Source organism: Curcuma longa, chromosome 10 (assembly GCF_044706935.1).
Source record: "Curcuma longa cultivar G26 ecotype Majalengka, Jawa Barat chromosome 10, ITB_CL_G26_1.1, whole genome shotgun sequence".
NCBI lineage: Eukaryota > Viridiplantae > Streptophyta > Magnoliopsida > Zingiberales > Zingiberaceae > Curcuma > Curcuma longa.
Window position 1 is genome coordinate 5977742 of NC_133870.1, and position 20388 is coordinate 5998129.

Consider the following 20388-nt stretch of genomic DNA (forward strand, 5'->3'; position numbering starts at 1 on the left):
CTTCGGCCCCAAGCAACACGTTCGCGAAAGATCGCCAATCGTTGCTGCTCTCGAGTCTTGCTGCGTCCGCGCTCTTCCGTCTCGGACTTCGCTTTTCTTCGTGAGGGTTTCGCTGGAAGCAAAGCTTGATGGTCGGCGGCGAAAGTTCAGTGGCTTCCAGTGGAATCAAAGATCCGAGGACCATCGCCAGAAAGTAGAGCATTTTCGCTTTGATCAGTGTTTTTTTTTTGTGTTTTGTTTTGTTTTGATTGACTGATGGCGAGCAATTTCTCAGGTATCAGTTGGAGCTTTGCAAGAAGGCCGTGGAGGAGAACATCATCGTCTATTTAGGTACCGGGTGTGGTAAGACGCATATCGCCGTGCTGCTCATGTACGAGCTTGGTCACCTCATCCGCAAGCCGAGCGAGAGAGTGTGCATCTTCCTTGCCCCCACTATCCCCCTTGTTCGTCAGGTACGATCTCTCGTTCTTTTTTCCGCCCTTTCCGCATCACCGAGTAGTGATGGCGCCGGGATCATCTTCTATAGCTGGTTTTTTTGAAGGGGAGCTTACAGCAGTGGAATTAAGATCCTGATTACACTAATCCCGTGCGGTTAAACAAGCTGCATTGCCTCCTATAATACTGTGCTGCGTGTACATTTGTTGTGTCTCTAGGGAGTTATACTTTTACTGTTGATCCCCCAGCCCCAGTTTACTATCTGTTGTAGGATAATTAGTCCTAGTGTGGAAACAATAGTGCCGCCCCCCATTTTTATCGTAATTTGTACTATGAAACAATATAATTCTGATACAACTATTGCTAAGATTATTGGACTGGCCTCTATACTGATACTGGTTTCTAAAAGGAGCAACTTCAGCACTGTTCCAGTGAAAATACTGAAAAAATAGAGCTAGAATCTTCACAGGCCAGAGAAGAGTTGAAACTGAAACAGAAGAAGACAACTTGTGGTTCAGGCTCATTATGCACCAAATATTTTGATGTGGGGTGGTGACATTGCTTCCAAGCTTTGTGAAATAGAAGTTTTGACTTCAAAGAAACCCTCAAAAAATAATACTCTTATCACATGGATCACCGGGTGTTGTGGAAGAAGTCCATATAAGAATGAGATCTTGGAGGCTTCTCCACTAGCTCAACCTCAGTGCTAGTGCTTCGTGCACAGTTAGTCACAGTGTGCATGTTTAAAATATACTGGTGAAGGGTTGTAATACTACCTTGTCTTTGGTAGTATTATCAAATTTACTCTAACATTAGAATCATTGGTACAGAATCAGTAACAAATTTTTGTTTGATAAATTCATAAGATTGAAAGGTCATTCGTTCTTTTAGATGATATGAGTGAACTGAGGTGTTCACTCAAAATGCCCTGAAGCCAAACAGTTTGAGATCCTGGTTGAATAATTACATAGAAAGACTGACCTTAACAACCATCAACAAAAATAATTGATATTTGCCCTGCAATAGACTCCTATAACTGCAGAAAAAATACTAAAGGACGGAAGTGACAAACAGTCTAAGGAAGTGTATCTTGTTTGTAGGAGTGAATCCTCTTTAGCTATTGCCAATTCAACATTGCCTAGTGGTTGCTTATCTATTGATAGGGTATTCATGATTGTCATTGAGTTCTTTGGGCACTTGAAAGAAAGATTAAATTTCTGATGGCTAAAGTAGAAAATTTTAGCACAAAAGTTTAGTTGCCCTCGGCAATACTTGATGGTGTTTAGGGGGATCTTTAGGTTATATTTGAGAGTGGTGTATAAGCGTCCTGGTACTAGAGTTTTTTTTTTAAAAACAATTGTATTAAGATATGTGAAGGGGAGCCTTGATAGTCACAACATTTCAAAGCTTCGAGGGGAGATGGGTGAACAAGATGCAACAACTTGAAGGAGAAGAGAATTAACCATGCAGATTAGGTTTTTCTAATATTGGCTTTGAGTTTGTTTTGGTAGATGAATAGTGAAGGATAAAAGGTTATTTGTTCAATTATATTATTCCATACCAAGAAATGTATGCATTATGCTAAGTATAAGAAATGGTTACAATCATATCGTTGAAATTTGTGTACTTTGATGCATGTTTAAATGAAGAAATTGGTGGATTGTTGTCATTGATGTCAACATTGTTTTCGATTATATTGTAATACATTGTGTATCAACAGAAATTTAGGACTATTTTATATAGTGACATTTTATTTTTGTACTTTTAAATTTCTTGTGATTAATGTAGAATGTTTATAGTTCGAAATTTGTTAAGTTTTCTGAAATATTGTTGAATGTAACTACACCTTAATTATGATTATTATATTGGTGTTATTTCTGTAGCAAGCCATGGTGATAGAGAATTCAACAGATTTTAAAGTTCATTGCTACTATGGAAATCAGAAGAATTTGAAGGACCATAATGCTTGGAATCAAGAGATTAATAAAGCCGAGGTGAATTTTACATTTTCATCCTTTCAATAACTTTATTTTCTATATTTGATTGTGTATAATTAATTTTTAATTGTGGGTCATGAGTCCATGGGTTCCAAAGAGAAGACCTTATGCCTAATGTTTTCTTAATGCTAAGTGTTACTCTGGTGCAATAATGTGGTATGATTTGATTCACAAATATATGGGATTCCATTGGTGTTGAATGTGGAGGAGAGAGTTTTCTATCCCACTCTTGCTTCTAGATAAGTTATGTTGCTTGATCTTCTTCCTCACTCATACCCTGTTGGGAACCTATGGAGTTTAATAGGTTTTAACCCCTCCTTATCCTTAGCCTGGAATTTTGCATATGACAAGCAAAATCTCATGATAATGGGAAGTGATTGCTGTTAGAATTGGTCATCCATATTCAGATGCTTAACTCTTATAGATCTCTTATATATGAAATGACATCGCTGTAATAATTTTTCAAGAGTGTGTGTGTATGTCTTAAAACAAAACTTTGTACCACTAGCAAAGTTCAAATGTATGCATACCTTTCTTCTACTCCTATGAATTATGGTCATTAAATATTTGTAAACTTGTTTAAATAATAGCTATATTAATGAAATAGTCAATGGCTGATTCTTTATGACCTAAAATTTCCCAATCAGTCTTGAATTTTTTGTGGATATAGCTGTATATTTATTTATTTAGATTCAAGAATCAACAATGACTTGATGAACTGTATCATGCATATCAAAATAACTGGTTAATAAACATTTATAATCTTAATTTTGTTATGTTTTGTTTATTGACTACATATCTTACTAAAAATACATAATGGCTTAGTAAGAAAAAGGTGAATATTTTTCTGCAGAAGGTGACATCAAAAGACCTTTGATTTTGCACCATTCATTGTTGCATCATATTTTATGTATTGACAAGGAATGAGTTAGTTTGTAGAGGGAATCTGCATTCTATGATAGTGTTCATAAATCTTTGATAGGTGGATTTGGTATTTATTTTGGATTTTGCCATGAGAAGTCATTATAGTTAAAAAAAATGGTCTTTGATTAACTTGACCAATTTTAATTGTTATGTTGCATTACTTTGCATATTAGCGCTCCTACATCAATTCTGAACATAATACCTGGTTGATTTTATTCAAATGTCAAAAATAAAGGGAGCCCCATATTGGCTGAATTATTTCTAGGTAGTTTTACTGCTATTTGGTTTGGAATCTTGGTATAAGTTACATATGCTACTTGAAGGTGGAGCATATTGCCATAGCAATTATGCCCATCAAGCCCAAGTGAGATCACTATGTTGCGTTGGTACAATATTGTATCAATCGACCTACACTTGTGAAGCTTCACAATGCTGTTTAAGGGCAGCCCGGTGCACGAAGCTTCACAATGCTGTTTATACTTCGTAAATCACTTCAAAATATCAATATATATTCATGGATCATTAAAGATTATGCAACATATATGATACCCACAAATTCCGCATAACGTGGCAATCATGGAGTTGTGGAGCTTGAGGAGTTCGTGTGCTAGAGACTTGGAGGGTTGGATCGAGTTGTGGAGATGGATCTCGGTGGACTCTAAGAGTTGGAGGCTTGGAATGAGTGTTGAACTTGGAGTCTTAAGATTATGAACTTGAGATCTTGGTTAAGATTGAGTTGGTGCAGGAGCTCAGGGAGGAGCTTAGTGGGTTCAAAGATGGAGGCCTTGATTAAGGTGCTGCTTGGATTATTTGCTGTGTTGGAGCTCGGGGAGGTGCTCAAAGATGTGAAGGTAGTGCTTTAGCCAGCTGGGGATTGATGGTTATGAAGGCTTTAACTGTGGGATAAGCTCTAAGTTGTGTTTTGTTGGGCAACTCATGTACATAAGCTTATTATTGGTTGTGAGCCAAGTGAAGTGGAGTACCCAGTTACCAATTGAATCTAGTTTGTTGGAGCATGGAATTCTACAAGTTGGTCGACTCGATGTCATTTATGGGTGAACAAAATATTTTATTCTTTAAGTCTAGTGGATTGGGTGATTGATTCACCTTTTGTTAGTCGATTGGCTAGAAAGCCATTGGATTGGAAGCTACTGAAAGATGCCAATTGGGGTGTTGTTTATAAGCTCTAGGAATTGGGTACTAAGGTTGAATGAAAATATACTCGATCTCCTGGTGCTCATCAACAAGTGTCTAAAATGATCCAAGAAATTGGACAAGGATTGAAAGATTTTAACTTTCAAGCCCTTAGTTATTTAGTCTCTCATTGCTTATCTTTTATCACTAGGAGATGTGGGATTTATTGCGAGTAAAGTTCCTGTTAAGTGTGAAGCTTGTGAAATTCTAAAGTTGGTTTATGAAGGTATCTTTATCTGTAGAGTATTACCAATCATCTCTTATGAAGAGGTTGGTTAGTGGAACTATTTGGGGTATTGCACTTGACACATCATAGGTTGTAGAATAGAAGGTGTCTAAACCAAATAAAATTATCTTGTGTTAGTTTTGTCATGTCTTTATTTCTTTTTCGCCGTGTATACTTTTGACACAAACAATTGAGAACACACGAACATATTAATCTTTGTTTTGTTAGTATATTTATGTGAGGAATTAACGATTCAAGTGTGTTGTCTACTCATCCCCTCTAGCCTCGCCGTAATGATCCTACGAAAGGCTCAAATCCTACCTCTTACAAGGTTTCTCTTGTTGATAGAGTTTTTTTTTTGTCGCTGTTAAGGTCATTCACACGTACCTTGATTGCTGAAGATGAGAGAGACTAAATATCTTCCACCTCCTCTTCTCTTTGCCTTCCAAACAGATAATTGGAAAACCTTCAATTGAGTCTAAACTTCCTAATTATTATTCCCTAATCCCATTTTTTCCTATATGGAACAAGCTCAAGCCAAACAAAAATTATTGCAATTACACCATTTTTATAGAAACATCTGTAGCAGCAAACTCAATGTAAATGAAAGGAAAAGTTCTGGACACAAAAATGCTACATCTGTAACTTGTAACTATACCTTTTATTATTACTTCTTATGTAATTTAGTTACTTTTTCTGTAATTTTCAAGATGGTTTACATTTTAGCGTGAGAAACACTGTGTATCTGATTTGCATATGCTGTCTTGATTCTTCATAGGTGCTTGTTATGACTCCTATGATATTATTGCATAGCTTGCACCATTGTTTCATTAAGATGGATCTAATTGCTTTGCTGATTTTTGATGAATGCCATCATGCACAAGCACACAAGAGGCATGCCTATGCACAAATAATGAAGGTACTTTTACCAAATACCTGAAGATAATAAAGTTGCTACCTCTGAAATTTCAGCGTAGTTTTGATTCTTAGTTTTCTTAATGATTTCCTAGGAATTCTACGATACTAGCAAGAAAAGTCCTCGCATATTTGGGATGACAGCTTCCCCTATCATTGGAAAAGGTAATTTATCCTAGTATATGACCAAGAATCTTGTGTGTTCTCATAAATATTCATTGTAAAATGTGTGCCATGTTTATCTTGATTTCTGATTATGCCTGATAGGGCTTCATGGATCTTTTATTCCACAGTAAGCATTAATGACAATTAGAATGGTATTTGTGATCTTTATTATTTATAAAAACAATGTAACAAATGATATTTTTGAAGACATAGTTACCCCTGTGAGCGTATCATTCTCACCATTAATTATGGACAAAATAAAAGGAAATATTTTATAGAATTTAACCTTTTATTTTATGGACTATATCTTATAGCATTGAATTTTTAATTTTGTGCAATAGAAACCTTTGTATTTGGATAAGGGCAATAGTATAAATGGTATGCAGTCAATATGCCATCAAACCATTTTTATGACGCTGATGCACATACATATATGGTTACAGTGAGGAGATAATTAACATTAGTTTTGGCAACAATAACAATACAATATGTGTGTGTAAGTTCACATCTATGACAATCTAGTTAATTAAATCTAAGCAATCCATATAAATACTTTTACATCTATCATTTAATATATCAAGTTAAACAACATTAGGATACCATAATAACAATATAAACCAATTACATATGAACGCAAGCAATCAAATGACACTATACAAATAGCATTTAGAATTGCATGATATTTAACTAAGCAATGGATATTGTAGAATATTCCTTATATAATTAAGGCTGATAATTGGCTAATTATTATCATAGAACATTCTTGACTATATGGGCAGCTATTATGTCGCTACTATCTCTCTATGATTTGGACTTTGACTCTTTGTTGGGTGCTTGATTGCTTATTCAGTGTGAGAAACAGTAGAGATGCTTGTGATAGTTGCGACTCGTGACAAAAGAGATGCTTCAGTTCCGACTTTGATAGAGTATGCTGCAGGGAAGGATGATGCCAATTGCAAGGCCTTTATTTTGAATAATGCACCCTTCTACATTCTTATATTGCTAGATTGGTTAGATAGATGAAAATCATGAAATCAATATTGATGCTGATTTTTCTTGTATGTTGTCTTGAAAATACTTTATGATCTCTATACTTGTTAATTGTGTAATTCTCTGGATTTCATTGCATATGAGTGAAAGATGATGACAAAATCCAAGGAAATATATACTCGATCACTTTCTAGGATCACTAATTCACTATCAGTGATTAGTGAGCATTATTGATTAAATTTTCTTTTCTCAATTGTTTTCTTTTTAATCTAAGTTTTTAGTCTGATTCTTCATTATCTTCTGATATTGAACTATTATTTTATTTTTTCTTCGTTAAATGTTCATTCTCATTGTTCTTAAGAACATATGTGAGCTACAGGAGCAACAAATCAATCGTTCTCTAGCAAATGTGTTAATAGTCTTGAGAACTTGCTTGATGCCAAGGTACATATGATATCTTTTTATGAAATATTTTCTGTGTAAATTTCCCCTTTTCTTTCATTTTGTTCCAATGTTTTCTCTATTGTTTTCTTAATTTAACAGGTGTATTCTGTTGATGATAAATCAGAACTTGAAAGTTTTGCTGCTTCTCCACATGTCAAGGTTTACTATTATGATCCAGTTTTTCGAATGGCTTCAAGCCTCATTGTTGCTCACTCTGATAAGCTCGAAGAAATAAAGCTCCAGGTGATTTAGAATGTATATATGTATATATCTCGAACAAGGAACCAAATTTCATGTGTTCTGTCTTCTGCAGTGCACCTCCATGATCAAAGATATGTTTTCTGAAGTCAAAGAACAACAGAAAAAGATAAAGTCTTTGTTTAGATTGCATGATGATATTATTTTTTGTTTGAATCAGATTGGACTAGTTGGAGCTTTAAAAGTAAGTTATTATTCTTCTTTCGATATGTTTGTGGTCAAATTCAGATACGGAGATATTTTGACTAAGTATAATGTTGTTGAGGAAGTATTTTTCTTTATTTGAGAAAATAGACAACAAATTCCAAAAATGCAATCACATGTAATGTTAAAGTTTTTTTTGCTTGTTTCTAAAGTCCCAGGCTGACTCCACCTAGTGGAATAAGGCTTGGTTGTTATTGTTATTCTAAAATCCCAACTTCCTTTTTTTTGTTAGTATTTTTTCATTTTCCTAATATTTCATCTTGGTTTATTATGCTTGCTCTCTATTTTGATTTTTGGTATTTTACTAATCTATGTTATAATCGTGAATTTAATATAATTTAAATTGTCCAATTATTGCATGATTCTAGCAATCGCTGCACTAAGCCTCTTCTCAATTTCAATTATTACAGAACAATTAATTTATCACGCTGCAACCTATAGTGGTATATGACGATATGTACTTCTACCTGTGTGCTAAAGCCAAATTTGAATAAAAATTAATTTCGAATAATTACTTAGGTGAACATTCAAACATCTCTGCTTAAAGGATTAGATACAACCATGAAATACAATCATCATCCTCAGCATCGTGTGTGCGTCTTAACTATCTGAGACCGGCTACATGATCTTATCACTCCATTAACCTCTATTTAATTCTATATTTTATATTAATTAAACCATCTCTTTTACATTAACTAATTTTTGTTTTTCTTCTTTGATCAACTATTGGATTTGGCGTTGCACCTAATTGCTTTAGGATATTAATATTTTTTATTTGATCTTTTCTAGTCTTTACACATCTATGTTAACATTTCATCTCTATGATATCTGTGATGTTTAGCTCAACACTGATCCGTAAAGTATGTGATGTACATGAGTCTTATTAACTTTTTTTAGCCTAAGAAGCACATAGTGAGTATACAAGATTCCAAAGACTCCCATTATTTTTCCTAATATTTTCATCAATATCCCTTCTTTTAAGGGAAAATTTCATTCATTCATTCAAAATGGCCCACATAGTTTTAAAATCGTCAAACTATCTTTAGAGTTTTCAAAAGCATCTCATTTCACCCTCTAATCTTTAACCACATTACTTGACGTGGCATACACATGACATACCTACCTGTCATCGCCCTTTGAACTGACAGCGTTAATAGTTGGAGGATGAAAATGATAAAGAGTTTATAAGCTTTACAAGTTCTTTTTTTAATCATTTTAAAGATCTGAGTGTTGATTTGGAAAAACAAGTAAACCTTGAACTGCATTTAAATTTCCTTTTGAATAATAATTTCAAGATATATAAAATTGTTACCTACAGCTTTATATAGATCTACTTCTCTTGAAGCCTTACATTTCATCTTGAACCTTTTGTTCTTAGTCAAGATGAACTATCAAAGTTTCCTATTAGATTTATGATTGGCCAAGTGTGTGAAAGTGGCCTCTACTAATTCATAATAAATGGGATCATTTGGCCAATGGTAGTAGAACGAAGAGAAACTAGGAGAACTAAAGGGTGATTAGAAGGTGGTAAAACATTGGAAATGACATCATTCTTCAATAGTTGTAAGATTCAATATTTTGTTAAATTACTTCACTTTCTTGGGTTTACTTTATGTTATCTTGATCGAGCCAATTCAAGGTTACATCTATTTGTTTGCCATTCCATCAATGAAATTGCTTCTTTCTTTTTGTCTATGCTTAAGCTTAGTTTCTGTTGCATTAAGTCAGCATGCATCTTCAGTGATTTCTTGTCTTATTAACTGCATTGACGCTTTGCATGAATCATCTAGCTAGCCCCATGCTTCCATTCCCAAGAAAAAAATGATAAGCAAAACTAAATTTGCTTTTATTGAACTTTGGATTCTATTTCTGTCATATAATGACCAAAATTGCTTTGCATTAATTCCTCATTGGTCATTTAACCATAGATGTGTCATTATTTCTCTCCCAGTTATTTCTTTCTTTATATTGGTTACATTTACATATCTTGCCTAAAACATTTCCTTGTCTTCACCCTGATAAAATGTTTTCTTCCTTTACCTTTTTATGCTGTCAAGGCTACACATGCTCTTTTAGCTTCAGATGAGACTGATTTATCAGAATTAGAGAGAGTGAAGATCGACGATGACAGCTGTCATATTCAGCGGTATTTATCAAAGGCAAGGGCTGTTTTACGCTCTAACTTATCGGGGGGTATGTTTCATATCCTGGAGTTATTGTTTCCTGTTCTTGAATCAAATTTCATTAGTCTTCTATTTAGTTTTTTTTTTCGAATTTTTTTCTGAACCAGAATCTTGGCTGGGTCTGCAGAAATTTTCATGGAAGCAAGGTTGTCAAACTCGTGATTCCAGTGTCGACTCGGTTAGGGGTGCACAAACTCGTATCGTAAACTCGTACGAGTTTACAGATAATCCAAAAAAGAGTTATAAAATGTCAAAAAAGAGTTGTGTTCATGTTTTCACATATAAAAACAAGACTAAACATGAAAATTTAACATGAAAATGTACAAAAATAGTCCAATAGTCAATACACCAAATAAGTTTTAACTTCCATTGTCCAAATTTGATAAAATAAAACATCAAACAAAGATTTACTACTAAGTACTAACTACTAAGATAAATCATCCATGGTAACATCCAAATCATCACCTCCATCTTCATCTTCATCTTCATCTTCAACATCAAAATCATCAGTACCATCAAGCTCATTATCACATCCTATGGCATCTTTATCACCTATGTTACTCTCAATGGCTACATGAGCACTATTATCTACATCATCAACAAGATTAATTAGCTCTAGAGGATCATTATTTATGTTGACAATGACATCATCATCTTCATCCACCAAATTCAATCCTACAGATCTAGGTACTTCAGTTATCCATTCATCATCAGATGGGAATTCTTCAAAAGTGGTTGGAGTTTTACTATCTTCCTTAGACTTCTTCCTTTGCATCTTCAAGTTATAGTAAACAAATACTAAGTCATTCATTTTCTTCTGATGCAAGCGATTCCTCTTTTTTGTATGAACCTGCATAAATTATCAAACAATCAAAAATTATAACCATATCATTTCATTAGAAATATTATTTATATTATATATCATATAGACATGATAGAGACCATAATTGAGTTTTGATGATTTATAATAATTACCATCTCAAAAGCACTCCAATTACGTTCGCATCCAGACGAGCTGCAAGTCAAACTCAATATACGTATAGCCCATTTCTGCAATTCAGGACAATCATCACCAAAAGAATCCCACCACTCTGGAGGAGATTTTTTACCTAAGGTTAGCTTTGCTGCATCACGACCAAATAACCCTTTTGCTTTCTTGAAGGATTCCAGTTGTGCATGAATTGTGCTTCTCACATCTCGATCCTCTATCATTCGCTCCATGCAGTCATAAAGTCCATTTTTTACCCTCGATTCCGCTTCAAAATCCGGGCTATATTGATACACAGGGTTCAAAAAATAACCTGAAGCATGTAATGGGTGATGAAGTTGATTTTCCCATCTTTCATCAATAATCTTCCATACCGGTTCATAACTGTAAGAAATCGCATATAATATCAAATTAATCAATAAATTGATGTATATGATTATGAAATTTAATATCAAACTGTTTGATTCAAACACATATGCTTACAGTTTTTTCTCACAGCCAAAGTTGACTTTTATTTTCTCCTTTGCAACTTCCATTGCCTTATAAATAAAACCCATAGCAGGTTCTTCAGAGTCTACCAATCGAAGTGCTTTAATGAGAGGACTTGCCGCCTTCAGACATGTAACTACATTACGCCAAAACCTCCCATCTAAAATGGTCTTTTGAACAAATTTTCCCTCCTGTATCTTTGAAAATCGACTACTCTTCCAAAAATCAGATGTGAACAACTGTTGCAAACCACTTTTAAGTTCATTAATACAATTCAAAGACAAATATGCAGTTGCAAATCTTGTAATAGCAGGCCGAATTATATCCCTTCCCTTTGTACACTTTCTTAATTGAGAAATGAGAAGAGTCCTCGAATATATAAAAGTTGAAATTCTTCTTGCCTTTGAAATTGTGACTTCGTGGATTTTCAATTTTTTCTCAAAGTCTTCAAGCATCAAATCAATGCAATGAGCTGCACATGGTGTCCAAAAAATGCATTTTCTCTTATACATCAACATCTCTCCAGCAGCTTTATAATTTGCTGCATTATCAGTGATTACTTGCACAACATTTTCTTCACCAACTTTATCCACAATTTCATTTAACATTTCAAAAACCTTATTTGCCGTCTTTGAGATATCAGATGTGTCAGTGGATTGCAAAAAGATCGTCCCCTTCTCACTATTCACTAAGAAATTACATATAGATCGCCTTTTCTTGTCGGTCCATCCATCAGACATAATAGAACATCCTTTTTTTTTCCACACATATCGATGCTCTTCAAGCAAAGTCATTGTTCTATCTACTTCTTTTTTCAAGAATGTCTCCCTTAACTCATGATAAGATGGAGGTTTAAACCCACAACCATATTTCCCAACTAACTCAAACATCTTTGCAAATTCAGGATTTTTTGCACAATTAAAGGGAATGGCAGATGTGTAAAAGAACCGGGCAATCTGTTGGCAAGCTTCTTCTCTTATGTCCTTCTTCACGAATTGATTAATTGTGACTTGAGAATGAGAACTACCTTTTTTAACTTGGATAAATTCTTCCATTGTTGCTTTTCCCTTTCTCTTTTTACTTGCTTGTAGCTCTTCACCACTGTCTGATGAAACCTCATTAGAACAAATAATCCTTTTCTTTGTTTCGGATGCTTGAGCAATTTTGCATACAAGGGACAACATCTTCTTCTTCACATCATCAGGAACACTAATACATGGCTCCGCATCCCTCCGAGTGCAAGCTAAATGATGTATGAAACGAAAAATGCCACCATTTACAATCTTATCACAATACTTGCATTTCACCTTTCTTGAATTACCAACAACATCATATCCATGCTCCCAACCTGGGTCAGTTCTACTACCCGAAGCATTCTTTTTCAAATTATCTGATGACCCTTTAGATGATCCTTGAGTTGACATTTCTAGCTGAGAAATGAGAAATCCAGAATGAGAAATCCAAAGAAATCCAACCTGGGTCAGTTCTACAGCTCCCAAACTGTGGAATGAAGATTGAAGGCAATCCGCAATCCAGATTCCAGAATGATCTAAGAACTAAGAAGAATCGAAAAGAATCCAAAGAAACCTAACAACCAAGTTACCAAGATCTAGCTGAGAAATGAGAAATCCCTTACCTCCGGCCTCCCGACCTCTTCCTTCCCTTCTTCTTCTTGCTTGAGACCGAAACCCAAGATCCACAATCAGATCACACCATTAACTCTGAAAAATCCATGGATCTAAGCTTACCCAACTATAAACCGAGATCTAGCTCCGATTCTTACCGATCGGCCTCCTTCTCTGATTTGTCGCCGTCCGACTGCTCGTTGCTCGCCGCGAGGCCTCCTTCTCTGAGTTGTCGCTGCCGACCCTGGCTCGGACCGCCCTCCACTCACCGATGGCTCAGCTACTCGCGGAAGGATGGATCCGCTGCTGCTCGTTGCTCGCCGCGAGGAGCAGAGGAGAAAGAAGGAGGCGGCTCGCCGCTCGCGATCGGGATATGACGCGATTTGGGATGCCACTGTAGCTTCCCAAATCCCTACCGGTTCCTTATCTCTTCTCCTAACGGGTCTACTGTCCAGATCCAAACCCATTAACCCAATTAAACCGGCTTGACTCAAACTCGACTTATGACCGAGTTAACTCGCGATTTTATCGATTTTAGCGAGTTAACTCGCGATTTTACCGATTTTACATAGGGGGTATGATTTTAAGCCGATTCAACATGAAATTGAAATCAAAGTTCGTAAACTTGCAAACTCGCCGAGTTGACTCGCGATTTTGACAACACTGCATGGAAGAAGTAGTTTATAAGATAGAGACAACTGCATATGTCACATTCCAAGGGTAGGTTTTCATAGCCATTGGCATGACATGACATGACATCTATGATGGCTGCATGAATCCACTATGCCATAGAAGTATCACTTAACAGGAAATACACAATCATTGTTTGCTATAATGTTTACAGCTGGCAACAAAAGTCCAAGTTTGCCTAATTAACCATGAAAAAGGTCTTACATGATTATCAACAAAAGAAAAAGAAACTCCAAAATATAGTATGTATATAAATATGTAACAACATAACATAAAAAGTAGCAAAATCAAAAGCCTCAAATCTTTAAAAGTATACAGAGTGTCCTCAAAACATCCTTCTGATAAAGACATGACCTTGATCCATTAAAGTTTTAACATCTTGTTCTTTTGTGGCTCAGGAGCACAAACAGAAGGAAAAAAGTGCAAATTGAATCAGCAAGTAGCATGATAAAATAAACATAAAGGTAATACATGATTACTAGATTAATACTCATGCTATGCCTGGAGTGAAATTTAAATTTCTAAGTTTAAAGTTATTTACTACATTATGGCATTTATTTGCTAGTATGGAAAAAGAAATTAAAAGAATTATTAATTTAATACAGACAACAATTGTTACATTCAACTTAGCCATAAGAATGCTAATCTTATTTTAATACATTTATTTAGCTTCTTAGCATTATTCAAGTGGGAAAAAACATTGGCCTTTGTTTTAAATATTTCCTCCTTCCTTGAACTGGTTAGCAGGTGAGATGAACCACTGTCAAGTCTCTCCATGCTCTGATCAACTCAAAGGTAATATGTCACATAACGTCATTGTCTTGGTTTTAAACAATCTATCTATCATACTAAAACTAATGAATTCTGAGCTCTCTGGATTTTTCAAAGAGGGCTCCAAAAAATTTGATCTACTTGCTAGTTTCCCAAGCACATTAACTTAGATACAACAATAACTCTCCATGTATCTTTTTGCTCTGCTTTGTCTTTTACACGTTTCACAAATCTGGGCTCTGAATCTGAAAATTGTGACTAACTGAACCCAACCTTTAAAGTTGTGTATTGGATCCAAAATAAACAGCGTTTGTTTAACATACTTTCTCAAGTTTAGTAGGCATATGTTGGAATCATCTGAGAATTCAAGGAGGCCAAATCATTTGCACTTGACCATATTGGTTAATTTGGCTATCTTTATGTCTCGCCTTCGTTATGCCACTTTAAAATTTCAATTAATTTAATGTTGAAAGATGGATGAATGTAAGAATTAGTCAGAGATGATTATTTTTTATTTCCATCCATCACAAATATTTTAATGTCCTGTCGTTTGAAACCTGACTCATCTAATAGCTTAGTTGTTTGAATTTGTAAAGCATCATACTTTGAGTATCTAGATCTCTAAAATGATATTAATTTTGTGGTGCTTGTGATTGGAATTAATGCAGGCTAATAGAATAGAACAAGTTATTGCAAAAAAAAAACCCATCCCACTACTCAATATTGATTCCAACTGAGGCAAAGACTCGATCATTAGGATGATTATAGTTGAGGAGAGGGTTAATTTCAAGTTAGGCAGAAATTTAATCATTAGGAAGATTGTAGTTGGGGCTCCTATCGGTTGGAGGGTGTTCTCAATTGACTATAGAGCTGAGTCAACTAACAAGTCAACCAGGCTTGGTGGCTAGTGGGCAGGATGTTTTTATTTGAGTAGGCAATCGACCAATTGAGTTTAGTCGGTGGTCGGTGGATGTTGGAATCCATTTTACTGATAAGTTGAGTCGATTAAGGAGTTGACTCGGGCTTGGTGCCTCATTAACAAAATGTTTCTGTCTAGGGTCTAGTCGACTAGATAGTCAATTGATTGAGTTTGGTAATCCAATTGACTAATGACTCAAGAAAAAAGCTAGAAGTACAAAGATGAGCTATACAGTTAGATGACCTAGAGTTTAAAGGAGATTTCTTGATTGATGGTGAAATCCAATCGGGTGAGGTAGCCGTTCGTATATTATAAGCTAAAGTGATTGAGAAAGCCAACTGACGTGGATTCAATCGATTGATGAGTGACAAAACAATGAATCTAAGTGAAATAGTGAAGCTGAAGAAGGTTGAAAGATATAAAAGGAGAATAAGAGGAGCATTTGAAGGCTAACAAAATATTGATTGTATAAATCTTTTAAGTATTTCTCTTATACTCTTTAGTTTCATCTTCTTGATCTTTAGTTGTCTTAGTCTTTATAAGAAGATAGTTGTTGTAAGAGGTTTCTTTACTTCCTGGCTGGGGTATTTGAGAAGAAAAATTAGTGGGCTTTTGGGAGTGACTCACCGACGAGTCATACCGCATTACATGTGTATGTTATTGATTACTATGAGCAATTATCGTTGAGGAAGAAGTAAGGAGCAAATTAGTGGGATTGTGGGAGTGACTCACCGATGAGTCATACCATGTTACATGCTTGTGATAGTGATTACTACGTCTACATGCAATTATCTTTGAGGAAGAAGTGTTGCATTAACACTCTTAACAATTTATTCTTATAAATCCTCTTCATTAACTCATAAACTCTTTGCGGAGCCAAATTAGGGTGTCTAGTGAGGAAATTTCTCTATGCAAGGACTAAGGTTCTGATAGGAACCCGCGTCCTATCTCATAGAAAAATAAAGAAAAGGATAGAAGAAAGGGGATGAGAAGATCACTTCGAGGGGATTGATCTCCAATAATCAAAATAAATTGATTAACTCAAAGAAATTACTTCATTGCTTGTTCTCAAAAGATTACATAATGACTCTATTAAAATAACCCTACGACAATACTAAGTCAATATAAAAATTATTAATAAATCTAATAACCTATTCAAAGGATAATTATTAATAAATCTAATGACCTTATCTAAATTAATAATAAATCTAATAGCATATTCTAAAAGATAATATTTTGAAGAGGTTATTTGAATAAGTTTATCTAGGGATCGTATCATTCCACTGTTCTTCAAAACAACCTTGTCCTCAAGGTTGATCTTTTTCTTCTTTTTCTTTCGATGATTTGTATAAAATAACTTCTTATTATGCACCAATTGAAATCTCCTTTTGACGAAGACAAATGACCTTTTATAATTCCTTCTTAAATTTGAAATTTTCCTTTGGGTCTTCTTTGAAAATTTATGAGCACGCCAATACTTTCTTTTTCTTCGCTTAGCCTTACGTCGGGTCCTTATCGAGTTACGATGAAAAAATACTCCATGATATGTCGGATGTTGTTGGAGATGACAAGGCATTATTTCTTCGTTCACTAGAACAATGGAAGTAGAGATTGGTGTAGATCCAATGACTTCAATTACGGGTGTCATAAGGTTTAGCTCTTCGTATATATTGTCTTTGTAATTATCTCGTTGTTGTTCATTGAATCCTCCTTTTATTGTTTGTGGAGGTTGTAATCCTTCCGATACATGAATTGATTTTATCGTCATGACATCTTGTTTTTTATTGACACTTTCTTGTATTTTTTCTTCATTGATATCATCTTTTTCCTTTGAATCCTTTATTGGTTCATCTTTGTGTGCATTGATGACTTCAATGCCACTCATCATTTCTTCGCGCTTCCTCATTAACTTTCTTTTCTTGAATTCATGCAAAAGATAATGCAGCTTTTACAGTACGAGGATAGCGCGTCTTCGTCTCTTTTTGGATGTTAAGATGAAGTCTTTCAATAAAAATATTCAGCAATTTTCGTTCTAACCAATCACAAGTTTGGTTAAAGAGTCGAAGAAAGCGATTATGATATTTTGTTACCGTGGTGATCTGTTGAATTTTGGATAATTTCTTATCTGCATTATTATATTCTTGATGTGTAAAATGAGTTAGAAGACCATCTACAAACTTTTCCCATATTGCAGATCATGACATGACATGCAGATGCAAAGAAGCTATTTCGACCTTTGAATCATTTGATATATCGTGTAGAATAAAATATCTTTATGCTTCAGAAATAAATCCAGTAGGATCTCTACTTCGCCAACAGGGGAATTCATCTTCATAGAATCTCTAATTTGTCATAATATGAAATTAACTTTGCTTTGATATCAAGTTGATAAGAACCCACGCCCTATCTCATAGAAAAATAAGGAAAAGGATAGAAGAAAGGGGATGAGAAGATCACTTTGAGGGGATCGTCCTCCAATAATCAAAATAATTTGATTAACTCAAAGAAATTACTTCATTGCTTGTTCTCAAAAGATTACATAATGACTCTATAAAAATAACCCTACGACAATACCAAGTCAATATAAAAATTATTAATAAATCTAATAACCTATTCAAAGGATAATTATTTTGAAGGGGTTATTTGAATAAGTTTATCTAGGAATTGTATCAGGTTATTTCTGTCAATTTCCTTGAACGGTCTGTTTCATTGTGTGTAAAATAGTCTTGTCTATGCAAATTTAACATCCATATCTAATTAGTAAAGAGGTGCATCAAGTCATCATTTGCTGTTTGCAATTTTAGCTTCCATGTCTAATTGGGAAAGAGGTGCATTAGCATTGAATTAGCATTGAGCCATTATTGCTGTTTGCAATTTTGGCTTCCATATCTAATAGGGAAAGAGGTGCATTAACATTAACTTATCAACTGTGCTGTTCGCGTCATGGCGTTATGGTGCATCATATCTCGACAAGTAATTTAATGTGTTATTGATTGCTATTTACCAGATAATCATGATGCTGATTCATTGCACTTTGAAACCATAGAAGATCCATTCTACTCAAACAAATTGATGGTTCTTATCCAAATTCTGTCATCCTACAGGTATGTCTGATTTTTTGGTTTTATGTTACTGGATCTTGGCATGCTCTATGTTAACATGTCTGCTTTGCTCACTTTAAGTTTGCACACAGAAGTTGACTTGAGTGCCCTAGCAAGCCAAACACTTGCCAAAGAAACTGTTTGCATATCTATTATTTTTTTCTTCTTTTCTCTCTCTTAGTTCATTTAAACATGTGACATTACCTGATGCATTTTTGTTAAGCTTTCTTCATTAATAGTATTGAATAATTGGAGAGACATGTTGACATAATCATCTGCGAGATGTAATGTTTGTGTTTCTATGCTTGATATTCATACCATATGATGCAGTTTAGATGATTAAATTTTAAATTTGGAAGTTTTTATGTGTTTTAAACATTTTTTTGCTGCTATTGAAAACTAGATAATTTTTTTTAGGGAATAAGTTATTTAGAGGATAGCATCCAGGTTTAAAATATCGAGCCGTGCCGATGTTTCGGTTTCGGACCGGAACGATACAGTTTCGGTACCGTATCATACCGTGCCGGTATAGTTTCGGTATTTTTAAAATATAAAATATATTAATTAAAATAAAATTTTAATCTAAATATTTAAAAATATAATAAGATAATTTTATAGATTTTAATAAAGCCTATTTAAATTATCCCAACTATAGTTAGGAATTGATTATTAAAATCTCAATTAAATCCTAAGTTAAAAAATCCAAAAAAACCAAAATTGCGGCGATTGCAGCTGTCGCGTGCGGCCCGCGCGTGGAGGCATCAGCGGGCCTGGGCGGCGCGTCCGGTGGCGTTGTCGGGTTCGGGCGGCGCCTCCGGTGGCTTCGCCGGGCCCGGGCGGCACCTTTGGTGGTGTCGCCGGGCCCGGGCGGCGCCTCCGGTGGCATCTCCCGGCCGGAACTGCTGTGCCGGTGCCGGTCCATCGACAGAATGAAAAATTTCACCCGTATCGCCGATACGATCAAAATTTCAAACCCAGGATAGCATATTTATTTCCAAGTTTGATTGCTATATTAAGAATAGGTTAAAATTTACTATGCTTTTAGGACAATTTATCATAATTAGGTAGTTTAAAAAGAACACAATCCCTTTCATTTTCCAAATAATGAGATTTTGGATTCTCTATGTGGTTTTGTTTATGAGATTGTTCTTAGAATGCCAGTTTTGGTTTTCTTATCAAAATGGTTATTAAAAACAAGAATAAGATGTTTAAAGTTTCATTACATAAATGCCATGGTTAAATAACTAGAAGCAGCTAATTTTTGGCTGGATTATCACACTTTAAGTTATGTGATTATGAATCATTCAAGTAGAATTGGATATGTTGTGGTTCAATTTATTGCATTAGCGAGCAGTTATAAGTTGCAATCATCTACACCATGGCCTAGATAATCAAATTTTTGGTTTATCTTCAAACCTCTATCCCCTTCCATGTCATGACTAAATTTTTGGTTTATTTTCGTTCTCAACTTTTGATGCATAGAAGGATATTGGAAAACAAAGATGCCTGATCCTGCTAGACCTTCTGATATATTTCTTTGTTTCTTATTATTATTCCAACCCTTGTTTATACTTGAAAGGGTTTTTTCAAGTACGAATTCATGATTTATGGCACTGTTTGAAAGTTTCAAAAACAATTTTCACTAGGCTACAAGAATCCATGAAATGCATAGTTTTCGTGAAGAGAATTATCAGTGCAAAAACGTTAGCCAATATCCTTCAGGGTTTACAGTCTCTTGAATTTTGGAAATGTGAGTTCCTTGTGGGTTGTCACTCAGGAGCAAACATGTCACGTGGAAAGATGAATGCCATTGTCGAGAAGTTCTCTTCTGGAAAGGTGCTCTCTGAAGATTCTCTACTTTTTTATTTTC

The 20388-nt window shown here is 34.9% G+C and overlaps 2 protein-coding genes across 3 annotated transcripts in view; one reads left to right on the top strand and one right to left on the bottom strand.

Moving 5' to 3' along the window:
* The window catches only part of LOC141836151 (endoribonuclease Dicer homolog 4), a 40013-nt gene continuing 19625 nt past the window's right edge, over positions 1 to 20388 (top strand). The window contains exons 1-11 of one of the 2 annotated variants that reach the window (XM_074723570.1): positions 1 to 193; positions 275 to 452; positions 2319 to 2429; positions 5555 to 5695; positions 5787 to 5856; positions 7226 to 7290; positions 7390 to 7533; positions 7604 to 7732; positions 9810 to 9945; positions 18425 to 18521; positions 20165 to 20354. In XM_074723570.1, coding sequence (XP_074579671.1) covers positions 129 to 193; positions 275 to 452; positions 2319 to 2429; positions 5555 to 5695; positions 5787 to 5856; positions 7226 to 7290; positions 7390 to 7533; positions 7604 to 7732; positions 9810 to 9945; positions 18425 to 18521; positions 20165 to 20354 — 1326 coding nt within the window. In that variant the 5' untranslated portion in view covers positions 1 to 128. Of the gene's footprint in view, positions 194 to 274; positions 453 to 2318; positions 2430 to 5554; positions 5696 to 5786; positions 5857 to 7225; positions 7291 to 7389; positions 7534 to 7603; positions 7733 to 9809; positions 9946 to 18424; positions 18522 to 20164; positions 20355 to 20388 lie in introns of those variants that run through there. The other variant, XM_074723571.1, reaches the window with a different exon arrangement.
* LOC141836153 (uncharacterized) lies at positions 10288 to 12836 on the bottom strand. The gene is made up of 3 exons (XM_074723572.1): positions 11407 to 12836; positions 10911 to 11307; positions 10288 to 10785 (listed from the first exon to the last, which is right to left on the bottom strand). The coding sequence occupies exons 1-3, from the start codon at positions 12834 to 12836 to the stop codon at positions 10363 to 10365; spliced, it is 2250 nt and encodes a 749-aa protein (XP_074579673.1). The 3' UTR covers positions 10288 to 10362.

What these genes read in the sequence shown, in the direction of transcription:
- LOC141836153 (XM_074723572.1), bottom strand. Translation starts at nt 12,836, where the DNA reads ATGTCAACTCAAGGATCATCTAAAGGGTCATCAGATAATTTGAAAAAG. An exon ending in TTTGGCTGTGAGAAAAAACT is followed by an intron (nt 11,308 to 11,406) that starts GTAAGCATATGT and finishes GATTTCTTACAG; the next exon opens with TTATGAACCGGTATGGAAGA. An exon ending in ATTGGAGTGCTTTTGAGATG is followed by an intron (nt 10,786 to 10,910) that starts GTAATTATTATA and finishes TAATTTATGCAG; the next exon opens with GTTCATACAAAAAAGAGGAA.